This window comes from Chiloscyllium plagiosum, unplaced genomic scaffold (assembly GCF_037043375.1).
Source record: "Chiloscyllium plagiosum isolate Xiang-an unplaced genomic scaffold, Cpla_swu_hap1 HiC_scaffold_6, whole genome shotgun sequence".
Lineage (NCBI taxonomy): Eukaryota > Metazoa > Chordata > Chondrichthyes > Orectolobiformes > Hemiscylliidae > Chiloscyllium > Chiloscyllium plagiosum.
This window is the reverse complement of record NW_028270144.1, coordinates 88,464,267-88,476,992: the sequence shown is the minus strand read 5'-3', so window position 1 is coordinate 88,476,992 and position 12,726 is coordinate 88,464,267. Positions and strand designations below refer to the sequence as shown.

The 12,726-nt window shown below is 37.8% G+C and overlaps 1 protein-coding gene across 5 annotated transcripts in view; it reads left to right on the top strand.

Moving 5' to 3' along the window:
* The window catches only part of LOC122550755 (spermatogenesis-associated protein 13-like), a 243,508-nt gene that overhangs the window by 172,963 nt on the left and 57,819 nt on the right, over positions 1 to 12,726 (top strand). For 4 of the 5 annotated variants that reach the window (XM_043691967.2, XM_043691966.2, XM_087988183.1 and 1 more), the window contains 2 exons: positions 2,734 to 3,096; positions 11,048 to 11,192. In XM_043691967.2, the coding sequence (XP_043547902.2) occupies positions 2,734 to 3,096; positions 11,048 to 11,192 (508 nt within the window). The remainder of the gene's footprint in view (positions 1 to 2,733; positions 3,097 to 11,047; positions 11,193 to 12,726) is intronic. The other variant, XM_043691970.2, reaches the window with a different exon arrangement.

Here is a 12,726-nt window from a genome sequence, read left to right as displayed (position 1 = left end):
CGTTCTCCCCGTGTCTGCGTGGGTTTCCTCCGGGTGCTCGGGTTTCCTCCCACAGTCCAAAGATGTGCAGGTCAGGTGAGTTGGCCATGCTAAATTGTCCGTAGTGTTAGGTAAAGGGTAAATGTAGGGGTATGGGTGGGCAGCGCTTCGGCGGGGCGGCGTGGACTTGTTGGGCCGAAGGGCCTGTTTCCACACTGTAAGAATTCTAATCTTCTAATCTAATCTTCTAATTTCCTTGTTTGAGTTCTGTCGACCTAAGTTTGAGTCCTTGAGGTCTGCAGCATGGAAACGGGCACTTTGACCCAACTTGCCCACACCACCCAGTTTTCAAAATTAAACTGGTCCCGTTTGCTTGTCCATATTCCTCCTCCCCAACCCGTCCATGTACCTGTCTAAATGTTTCTTAAATAGTGATATTGTACTTGCTCCCACCACAACACAACTAATCACAGGAAATGTTGAATATGGGCAGAATAATGATACTTATCCCTCACAAACCTAACAGCCATTGAAATGGGCTGCAGAAACAGCGTTATAACCCTAATTCAAGATAACAGCACTGCATACGGCTATTAGGTATGCATACAAACTTAAATCCATCCCATCTGCAAATAGATCAATAATGCAGAACATAAGGAGTAAGCATTAAATATAGAAAACCTCCCTTGCCTCCTCTAAAATCTGAAACTTAATGCTGCAGTAAGGCACTGCCCATGTTCAAAAGTTTTATTTCCTGCTAAACAGGATTTATTTGCACCAGGATCAAGGATTGTCTCTGAGCAATGACATTGGATTTATCTATTGAAGTGACCAGGCAATGGGAAGTATTTTTATTTCTAATCCCTAGGAGATTGATTCTGCACTTTGGGGTAGGTTCTGGCCAATCCTTGTGGGCCGACAGATACTAACTTTGCAATTGCAAAACTGGATTAGGGCTTCTTGGGTTCACAATGTAATAGGAGTTTGTGGTTAATGCAGTCATGCAAATTTGTACGAAGCTGTGGTACAAGTTGTGATCTTCTGTCTGTTTTTTTTTCAGCTGTTACTAATTATAAAAGTGCTGCATAGAAAACAAAATCTGCCATTCTTTTCTACATCTTAATATTCAGTATATTAATAAGTGGAGATTTTGTTGGGAGAATGTGTGTCTTGGAGACTTGAAATTTAGAGAGGGTTGACCCATGACATATGCAAAACTCTATACATAAAATGGGGAGGTGAGGGGTTTGTGTGGGGATGCTGTTGGGTGTTCTGTTTAGATGTAAAACCTGAACACTTGAATATTTTAATTATTCACTATCATTATGCACAATATGCTTATTTTATATATTTGACTAAATTTCATTTGCAAAATACCAGTGGTTACATATAAGGATTGAACTTCATTGAATCTTATTACTTCTGCGAACAGGGATGTGATAAGCCATAAATGATAAATAATAAATTATATCCACCATTACATTGAGGATGATTTGTGGAGTTAGGTTACACACTAGAGGGATGTTGTGTGTCATGGGCTTTAATTTACAATTCTCCACCAATTACAAGAGGCACTCTGCTGCAAATCTTTACATTTGTATTTTGATATGCATGGTGCAGAGTAGCTCATGGACTGTTATCAGTGTGCAGTAGATATCTGACTTTGAAGTCTTGAACAGTACAGAGGTAAAAGTACAGTAATGGAATCAGCATCATGAGTCATAATGTTCAAACCTTGGCTCAGTGTGGCTGAATATTGTCAGAAGGTTGATGTGTTTTAATATTTTAAAAAGAAGAGATAAAGGATCAGCATCCAAATGACCACTGTTAATAAGTACTGTGTGGTATTTCAGTGCATGTGCAGGACACCAGTAACTCTGCCTGACCATGAGGTAAGCACTGTGATAAATAAGGTTGCAACAAAAAAGAATTACTGGAGAAACCCAGCAGGTCTGGCAGTATCTGCGAAGAGAAAGCGGATGCTTTCATTTACAAAGTATCAATTTGCTTTCTCTCCAAAGAAGCTGTCAGACTTGCTCAGTTTCTCCAGCAATTTGGTTTTGTTTGATTTCCAACATCTGCAGTTCTTTGTTGTATTTTAGTCAATAAGGTTAGTTTTAGTGTCTTATTCAGTGTTTTTTCTGCCACATATGCATTCATTAGTTACTAACTGGATTTAAAAGAAATGAGTTTGATTGAAATGGTTTAAAGGAATTTAAAAAAAATAGATCTTTGTCCCTCCTCAGCCTCAACAAATGTTCATATTAATAACTGTTAAAAGGCTTCTAACATATGGATAGTATTTATTTTTAAAGTTAATAAGTAACTGCCCTTTTTTTTAACCCATATGTAATTTTCAAGTAAAACACTTCAAAGCTGGGATTTGGCCTCTGAGCCACACTAATGCTGTAAACACTCCAATTCAATAATTACTAGTGGCACATCTAATTTCATCGGAGTGGTGGAAGTGCTGCAATTAGGCTCAATGCAACTGATGTTGATAATGTGTGCGGGTCATACCAATAATCACTTAGATCAGAATATCAAGCGGATCCTATGATGTTTTTTTTGTATTTATAAACCTGTCTTTAACTATTTCAGAATTTTAACAGTGAAATATTTGTGCATCCAAAAAAAAATGCTTTGCCTCTTATTACCGGTATCAGTCGACTGATGTTTGGAAACCTAGATGTTGTAACTCTGTAAGAAGTAATGCTAATCAGAATGATGACACTCAGTGTTCACATTTGAAAGGTTTCTTCTGAAGATCAATGGAGGAACCAACCCCCTTCCACAGAAGACGAAAAGACAGATGGACTAAAGGTTGGGCAAAGAAGGTGGAACTCCTGGAAAAGCAGGCAACGACAACGACCTCTTTCAGATTATGGTCAATTCGCTAATACAAAGTTTTCTATCCCAGAGAACGGTTTGCCTATTCAGTCTCAAAAAATTGACACTGCAGAGAATGAAGTCACAGTTGTTGACTCCCAACCAGAGAAATGTGTCAGGATTCAGCTCCACAGAGATCCAAAAAGGAGGCCAATCTCTGTAATTGGTGGTGCCAGTATCTATGAGAATAATCGCTCAGAAGAAATAGTGGATCTTCTTACAATACAAGTAAGATTTTGCTGCATCAAAATCAAACTTTACTGCTTTGCCTGCTTCGCCTGCTTCTTTGGCTGAAAGCTTTGTTTCAGTTCTTCAAGAAACTCTGGAAAGGAATGTGAGCTGTTTGCTCTCCTCTGTTCTGAATCACCTATTCATATTCTTGCAAATACTTCTTCAGTGTTTTTGCCAAAAATGACATGCCTAAATAAATTTGCTTTTCTGAGTTGCACTTTAATTTCTTGCCAATTTCTTATAGTGAACTGTTTTACTAATGTAACAGTTTTGAAAATTGCTGAATCTGGAAATCAGATAGCAAACATGATGCGTGTATACAGTTGTGTTGTGTCATTTGGTAAATAATTCATGTAATTTAAAATACAAGTCACGTGAAAGGTTATTGAGATTACTATGGCTTATTATATGCCAAGTATCCCTAAAAGAAGTCTCCTTTCAGTACACCAACAGTCAGCATCATGTTTTCAGTATTAGGATAAGAATAGCAAAATATTGGTTTTAAATTATCTGTGTGGTGAATGTTTATATTGATGAGAATTGGAAATTTTCCAAAACTCTATATGGTATCGGTGAACAAAAAGTGCATTTACTGAATGTAAAGCAGCAATTGGCACAAATGTTCCCTCAGTTTTTAGAAAGGGAAAAAGTTAATGGTAGTAATATATCATAGGTTACCACATGTTGAAATTGATATGGATATTCTGAAGTGTGAGAGAGGTGCGCCAGAAAGATTAGTGTGAAAACTTTGCAATATTTTGGAATTTTCTTTTCAAACTTGTCATAAGACTCTGATTTTGTTTTGAAGAAAATCTGTACAAGTAAGTGCAAATGTACATGCAGAATACTGAGAGGTCTGAACAGATTTTGAGAAGATTTTTCTTGAGAAGATTGTAGAAGAGACTAAGATCTGGGGGGACAGCCTGAGAGTTCAGGGTTGACCCCTTAGAACTGAGATGAGGAATTTCTTCAGCTAGAATCATTGGAATTCATTGCTATAGAAGGTTGTGGAGGCCATGTCATTGAATTAGTAATGAGATCTTGATTAGTAATGAGATCAAAAGTTAAGGAGCAAAGGCAAGAGAATGGAATTGAGAAATGCATCAGCTGTGATTGAATGGCAGGGCAGATTCAATGGACTGAATGGCCTAATTCTGCTCTTATCTCTTTTGGTATTGAACTTAATTTAATAATCTTTCTATCAACAACAGGTAAGCAAATTCATGAGATAAAGTGTTATTGGAATTTAAGTAAATAATGAAGTGGCATGTAATTAGCCAAATTGAAGCAAGGGGCTATTTGAGATCCCCTAATCAGAAAGTTGTTCATTTTCAAGGTGAAATGATGGAACAGAAAATAAAAACTTTGAGGGAATTGGATTTTAGTAAAGCAGATTTTGTGTAGAGGAAACATATTGGACAAAATACGAGTCAAAATTCCTTCTATTGATAATTTGGCAAAATGTTTAGCATGAATACTATACCTGCACCTTTTTTTTTGTACTATTGGAAGGAATTTGTCATTTGTGGGCAAGGAACCTTTGGTATTCCCCCCCCCACTCTAATCATTAAAGCCAATCCTGGTACTTTTACATAATGAGTACAAATAGAAGCCATTTAGCTCATAGTAACTTTGTCTCTGTGAAATATCTGCCAATTTAGTCCCAAACTATTTTTCATTTCCCCCAAACCCTGAAAATTACCCCAAAATTAACTATCTTCAAGTGCTTATAAAACTATGCCTTTTAACAGTTTCTATGGAATCTGATTCCACCACCCTTTCAGATTGTGCATTAGTGATTCCAATCTTAACTTTCTGTTTGCAGGTATGGAGGCAGGAAGTAGGTGTGCTGCAGTGTGATGGGCACAGACAATAGTTTCCTTTTAACTTAAGAATAGTTAAATGCCTAGCACTGAGTTGAATATTTGCACTTTCTTGACCATAAAGCTTTGAGAACATTACAATAATACACTGAGGAGCTGCCATAAACATACTACTGGAGAAACTCTGGCAGCATCTGTGGAGCAAGAACCCAAAGTTAATGCTTCAAGCCTGATATGATTTCTTCAGAACTGGTAGGGTTTGGAAAAGTGACCAGGTTTATGCTGTTGACAAGGCCAAAGGAGAAGTGAGTGCTAATGGTACAGGTTGGGAATCCTTTATCTAGTGGACAAAGGGTGTTTTCAGTTTTTGGGTCCACTATAATCTGTTTGGGATTTTTTTAAGGTTGTGTGAAAGTTTTTCCATCTTCTAATGGTCCCAAAAGTGAAATATCTTTCCCAAGGAATTAAACAGACCTCTGGATGTGCTGAATTTGGCCCTTTTGGGGAACAAAACTTGGCTGAAAGATCTGTTGGGTCTGTTTGGGACAAGCAAAGTTTTCTTTTCCAGAGAACCAGAACTCAGTGTGTCTAAAGGTCTGTTCGGGTCCACTACCGAAAACATCTTTCGGTATTTGGGTCGTTTTGGTTTTCAGATGTATAAATAATGGATACCTGACCTGTAGTAGAATAGTGCTAATAGTAGGTGAGAGTAGAAAACAGGTCAGCTTGGATGAGAGCAAACCCATGTTAATAAGAAACTGGTGGCGATAAGTGGTGTCATCAAAATGGACCAATATGTACGTCTTCTGATTTTTTTTCTACTTTCAGGGCTCAGCATTTGAGTTTAAAATGAGATGATGTTCCTCCAGCTTGGGGTGCAGTTGCTTAGTTATCAAGTGTGACCAAAATATGCAAGTGTGCATGAATATTAAATGACCTGGTTTCGATATGAGGTGTTATGGCTATATGCCCTGCCACCATTCACTGTTTAGGTTGAAATATGATGTATTAAAGATTAAAATATGCTGGAAGACGATTGGCATCTCTAGATAGCCCAGCACTAATTGGCAACACAAGGCAGAGAGCAGAAGATTGACACAAAAATATGGACCTAGACACTGTTTTTGAAAGTTGATGCAATAAATTAAATATCTGAAGAGTTTGAGTTTTATAGATCAGAAATTCTTGAAAGTTGGTTTACTTTCTATACTGCGTTGATTACCTTAATTCAGATGGCATTTGAGATTTTAAAGTTGGCTTCCAAGTCCTTTGTCAGAAGGAAAATGCATATTGATGACTCAGCTCCTGATTGCTACCTAATTTTCACTGAAGAAAACTGTATGAAAGTGAACTTGAATGTAATGCATTGTACAGTTGAATATTCCAATTTGGCTAACAACAGGAAAAGTATCAATTCTGTAAAGTACTGGAGGACAGACAGTGTGATTGAAGATTATTTAGTCATTCCTCCAGAGAATTGAAGAGATTGTTGCAGGGTAGAGAATTACCACGTGGAACAAAATTAATGTGCTTTATTAGTTTAATATTTAATATTCAGCAATTTTTTCCCCCTTTAAAGCCTCTTAAGCTGTATGTAGCATTTAAGAAGTGCAGTGTTAATTCTTTTTCTTTGTGTGGATGGTTAGCTAAAAGCTCTCAGAAATCACTAATTGCATTTTCAATGTTAGAGGTTTACAGTTTATCAATAAACGGTACACAGGGTGCAATGTTTCAATCTGCTTTGTTTCCAAGGATTTAGAAACTGAAGTAATTGGCATTGTGCAAGAGCATTACTGCATGGATTTGTATTGCGTACCACAGCACTGCAAGTCAAAGGCTGAATGCACAGTGAAGCAAACCCACAGTGAGGATTTATTGAGAGTTGAATGATTTGTTTGGTGATATTGTAGTTGAATGGGTTTGGTGGAGAGTAGTTGTTGAATAGAGCTCTCCGCTCATATTTTCTTTTTTATAACTACAAGAGACACCTTTTATGTAAATTTTTTCTAATTTCAGAACGAGGAAGAATTTTGTTTACATGACTTCAGTAAGGCGTTTAACACGTGGTAGACTGGTTAGCAAGGTTAGACCACATGAATACATGGAGAACTAGCCAGCTTGGTTCAAAATTGGCTCAAAGCTAGGAGACAGAATGTGATGGTGGGTTGATTTGAGGTGGAGGCCTATGACCAATGCTGTATGTCATAATGATCGATGCTGGGTCCACTGACTTTTTTCATTTGTGTACGTGATTTGGATGTGAATTGTTTCAACTTAGTGTTTATAAAATGCTGGGGGGAGGAATAGCATTGTGTGGTCCCTTCAAAAGATGGGGTTTTTGCTGTGCTTGGAGATTTACAATGGATGTCTGCGAGTAGCAGCTTGTAAGCACGGGAAGAACCCAAATGGAAACATTTGTATTGAAAGGCCATTTTTAGCAGACCAAACAGCAGTTTTACCAAGAAAACAGTCTTTTGAATTTAGCCAATCAATTTGAACCTAAGTACTTGTATATCAAAAAACTATTAAATTTAAATTTGATGGTTTTCACAACAAAAGACCAATCTTATTGCAAAAAAATTGATATGTCATCACGGGTATTAAAGAAGGGGGCAGTTGGACAAAGACCCCAAGCTAATGCCATCTGTCAGAGTTAACAGACCTCTGCTCGAGAGAATTACTGACTCTCTCAGCATCCTTTATGCCTTAGACAAAAACGCTATCTAAATAACAATGGTACCACCGATACGATCAGTGAATTTTCCTGATAAAGTAATTGATAGAGAAGGCATAGAACATTCTGGAAGACATGTAACCTGGCTGTAATTTTGGGAAACTAAATTCTATTTTGTTTTAAAATGAGTGGGATTTGTATTTGTTGGAACAGCATACCATTAGAATTTTGTTTTATTCAGGAATAGTTAGTAGTTAGAAGGGATTTATTCGGCTTGTTAATAGTTCAGTTAATTTGTTCATGGTTAGAGTTAGATAAATTGTTATTTGTTGATTTTAAAGTGAGTGTCAGGAATTTATTTTATTTAACTACTAGAAGTTTCTGAAAAGCAGGTTACACCACTTTTCACATTGTTTTTACAAAATACAGGGCGAGGTATTCCTCTTTCGATGTTTCGGTTTTATTTCTGAGAGAGGGGTCAACCTCCACTTTATAACACAACATAGGATGTATGGTTAATAAGTTTGACACCAGATAACTCCAAAATTGGTAGTGCAGTGGACAGCAAAGAAAGTTGCCTTTTGACTACAGTGGAACCATGATCAGTTGAGCCAATGGGCTAAGGAGTGGCAGATAGAGTTTAATTTAGATAAATGTGAAGTGCTGCATTTTGGGAAGGCAAATCAGGGCAAGACTTACACACTTAATGGTAAGGTCCTGGGAAATGTTACTGAACAAAGAGTTCTTTGGGTGCAGGTTCATAGTTTCAGGTAGAGTCGTAGGTAGATAGGATAGGAAAGAAGGCATTTGGTATGCCCGCCTTTATTGGTCAGTGCATTGAATATAGGAATTGGGATACCATGTAACAGCTATACAGGACACTGGTTATCCCACTTTTGGAATCTGCATGCAATTCTGGTCTCCCAGCTCTAGGAAAGATGTTGTGAAACTTGGAAGGGTTCAGAAACGATTTACAAGGATTTTGCCAGGGTTGGAGCGTTTGAGCGAGAGGGGGGAGGCTGAATCAGCTGGGGCTTTTGTCCCTTGTGTGTCAAAGGTTGAGGGTGACCTTTAGAGAGGTTTATTAAATCATGAGGCACATGGATGGGGTGAATGATCAAGGCCTTTTTCCCCAGGTAGTTAAGTCCAAAACTAAAGGGTGTAGGTTTAAGGTGAACAGGGAAAGGTTTAAAAGGGACCAAAGGGGCAACTTCTTCACATTTGAGAGTGATGCATGTATGGAATGACGCGCCAGAGGAGATTAAAAGGCATCTGGATGGGTATATGAATAGAAAGGGTTTAGAGAGATATGGGCCAAATGCTGGCAAATGCGACTAGATTAACTTAGAACATTTGGTTGGCATGGACATATTGGACCAAAGGGTTAGTTTCCATGCTGTACATATGAGTCTGACAGATTTAAGTTAATAGTCTGTGTTGAAAGTAAACCTAAATTACCTTCTTGCACCTAAATAATATTACATTTGCATCATAAAATTGGAGTGTTTTGATGCAGCATTGGATATTCCCAAGTAGTTCTCTAATTCTGTTGTCTTTCAGTCATTTCTCTGTTTAGTGTTCCTCCAAATATAAATGATCTATCAAGGAAAAATCTAAATGTTTTCCCTTACCTTTCCTAAAAGGTGGGATTGATAGATGGCTATTAATGGGATTTTGGTGTGTCACAAAAAGTATTCCTAGTTACCTTCACTTTATATCAGAAAAATGTAAGAATTTTCTTTGAGAGAATTTAATAACTAGCTGTGTTATTTTATTAGGAGCCCTTTTCAGGCTCAGCCATGCATTGATATGCTGCCAGGGTACCTTTATGTCAATATAAAATTTGTTAACATGGCATTACTTGCAATTATTTTAAGCAAATTAATGATGTCAAACAGAATAGCAGCATCAGTTTACCTGCATTAACGTTTTACCTGGAATTAAATGTTCATATTTAGATCAGGTATATTGGCAGAGGCAATGTTGATTTATTTGTTTACCTACAGTGTCATTACAAAGATGAGATTTATAAGATTGTTGTGTTCTACAACTCTCATTCTAATTTAGAGTGAAATGTAGGGAGTCATGAGTCGTGTTCTGAAGACAGTTTGACAAAGTGCTGAGGTAATGTGGCTGTTAAAAATTGAAAGGTGTATCTGAGTTGTTTGCTGCAAAGAAGAGATAAGATGTTCACACTTGGAGAAAATGGCAACATCATCTTCGTTTGCTGTGGAAATGGGCTTTGACTGGGAAAGTGTGTTTCTAAGGTGTCCCTGAAACTCTCCATCAGTCTTGGGCAGAATTGGGAAGAAGGGGAACAGCTAGAAACTGAAAATACTCTATGGTTTGCTGTATAGGAATGTCGGTGAGAGCTCCCTGCTTGATCAAAATGACAAAAGTTGAGGGTTTAAAAGGAGATTGGAATGTTTGCCTTGTTCTCACTAGAGAGAGAATCACCAGGAAGAAATGATGTCAGTGGAAGACAGTCAGGAGTTAAAAATTAAAAGGCTAGTAAAGGAAAGCAAACCTTTGGTAGTGAAAAATCACTTTGGAATGAAAATTAAGAAACCACTTAAGACAGTTCACTATACCTAAGAAGTGAGTGTTTCAGTTATGGTAGAAGTAAAAAGGAAAGTTCTATTCTGTATTTTAAGGTATAACTGGACTACAGCAACAGAACAGGTTGTTTACAGTAAGTCTTAAAATGAAATCTGTGTCATCCTTTCAGCTATTGAAACAAGTTTAATATGTTTTTAAATTTAACAGTCTCTACAGTATATACCATATACTGTGCTTCCCAAACTTTTCCCCATTGACTCCCATTTTGAGGCTTGAAAGTAGTTGCAATCCTTCGGTGAGAATTCAGAGAGCAGGGGTGCGTTAGAAAGGGGTGCAGGTGTTCTAACTCAGTCCCCCGGAGGCCATTTGCTCCTTCAGAGCTTGCATCTCCACTTCAGGAAGCTCTGATATTGGATTCTTAGGAATTTTAAATCTACTTTATTATCCATTAAGTCTCAACTTATGAATATAACAGAAATACAAATCCTTTGGTAATCGGATTTCTAACTCTTGATTCAGTAAGAAATAATGTAAACCATTGCAATCTTAAAATGATTGAATAATATACCTTGAGCTTGAAAGACTCTCTTCAAACCAACTTCAAAATGATATCACATTGAAATCTCAAGTGAACGTATATCTAAGGAGCAGAAGAATCGACGTTTCGGGCATAAGCCCTTCTTCAGGAACATCAATTCTCCTGCTCCTTTATGCTGCCTGACCTGCGCTTTCCAGCAACACATTTTTCAGCTCTGATCTCCAGCATCTGCAGTCCTCACTTTCTCCTGAACATATATCTATAAAATTAATCTTTTAGCTCAATTATTATACCTCTACTTATGAGCGGAGTTGGTTTTTTAAAACCTAAAATAATATATTTGTTTATTTTCAGACAGTTGCTCGACCACCCCTTCCCTCACATCAGGTACCACCATACAAAGCTGTCTCTGCCAGACTTCGACCTTTCACTTTCTCCCAAAGCACACCCATTGGCTTAGATCGGGTTGGGCGTAGGCGGCACTTGAGAACATCAAATCGTAAGTAATACATATCTACATCAAGCAGCATGTTGGAATCTAAACTGTAAGCATGCAATAACTTAAAATCCATCTGTAATAAAGTGCACGTTTGTGAAAAGTGTACAGTTCTTCCTCATGATAGGTAAGTGATCTTTTCAAGGCCTCACTTCATGTAACCGCGTCCCATCCCTTCCTCACTTTGCCCTTGAGTATTTCGTATTTTTGGAATGCTATTATTGTTTCTTAGCTTGAAAACCGATGCAAAGTATTTGTTCAATTCCTCTGTCATTTCCTGATTCCACATTTCCCCAGCTTCATTCTCCGAGGGGCTTATGTTTGAATTTGGCCTTTTTTGCACATTTAAAGAAACTTTTTTTATTATCCTTTTTTGTGCTGCTTGCTAGATTACCTTCTAAGTTTACTTCCTTCATCTTCAATTTTTTTAAGTCATTGTTGGCTTTTGAAAACTTCCCAACAATCAGCAAGTCCGGGAGTTTCAGGATATGGTGAGGTCATTTAGGTCTGAAATGAGAAGATATTTCTTCTCCCATGGAGTGTTGAGTTTGTGATGGAAGCCAAAACATTGAATGTTTCCAAAGTGGTGTTAGATATAATTCTTAGGACTATTGGGCTGAAAGAATGTGGGGTGGAGGGGAGGGAAACTGGAACAGAGATCTAAATTAGACAATCAGCCATGGCGATACACTGAATGGTGAGCAGACTCAAAGGGGGCAGCATGACCTACCCCGATCCTCTTTGCTATGTTTCTCTTGTTAACAGTGGGTCTGGGTAGGCAACACAGTGTTGGAACTACCACTCACATCTGTAGTAGACAGTATATGTTCCCCCTAATTACACTATCACGACCTCTACTTTTGATCCTATTTCCAATCCCAGTTTGAATTGTTTGATGTACCATGGTGCTGTGGTCAGTTTGCTCATCTTCGTCCTCCCTGCTATCCCTACTCTTATCTACACAGCTTGTAAGAACCTCTTAACTGTTGAACAGTGCTTGAATGCTAACCTCTGGATCCCTTATCTGCAGTTGCACCCTCCTGTCCCTGATCTCACACACATTTTGAAAGGTATAATCTGAGGAGTATTACCACCTCTTGGAGCAAGTGTCCAAGTGACTTTCGCACACCATAATGTGGTGCATTTTCTGCAACACTCACTCATTCCTCGATACAAATTCAAATTCCTGAGTTGCAAACACTTATTACAGATATGTTCATCTTGGATCACCTTGGCGCTCAGCAGCTCCTACAAGGTGCAGCAACACCTGAAGTGCCATCACTATTGTATTTTGATTAGTTAATTAATTACTTACTCAATATTTCTGCCCTGTACAATTGAATCCCTAATTCTTCACACTTTTTATTGTTTTAATGCCAATATGAATCTTATACTTTTTTCTCAGGACAAAAGAGAAGCAAAGATCAGAGACTTTCTCACAATCTGAAAATTTTACTTTTAGTTTAAAAACCAGGAATAGTCATGAATCCTATTCTCCAATTAGCAGCTTACCTTGCACTTACACTACTGTTGGTCT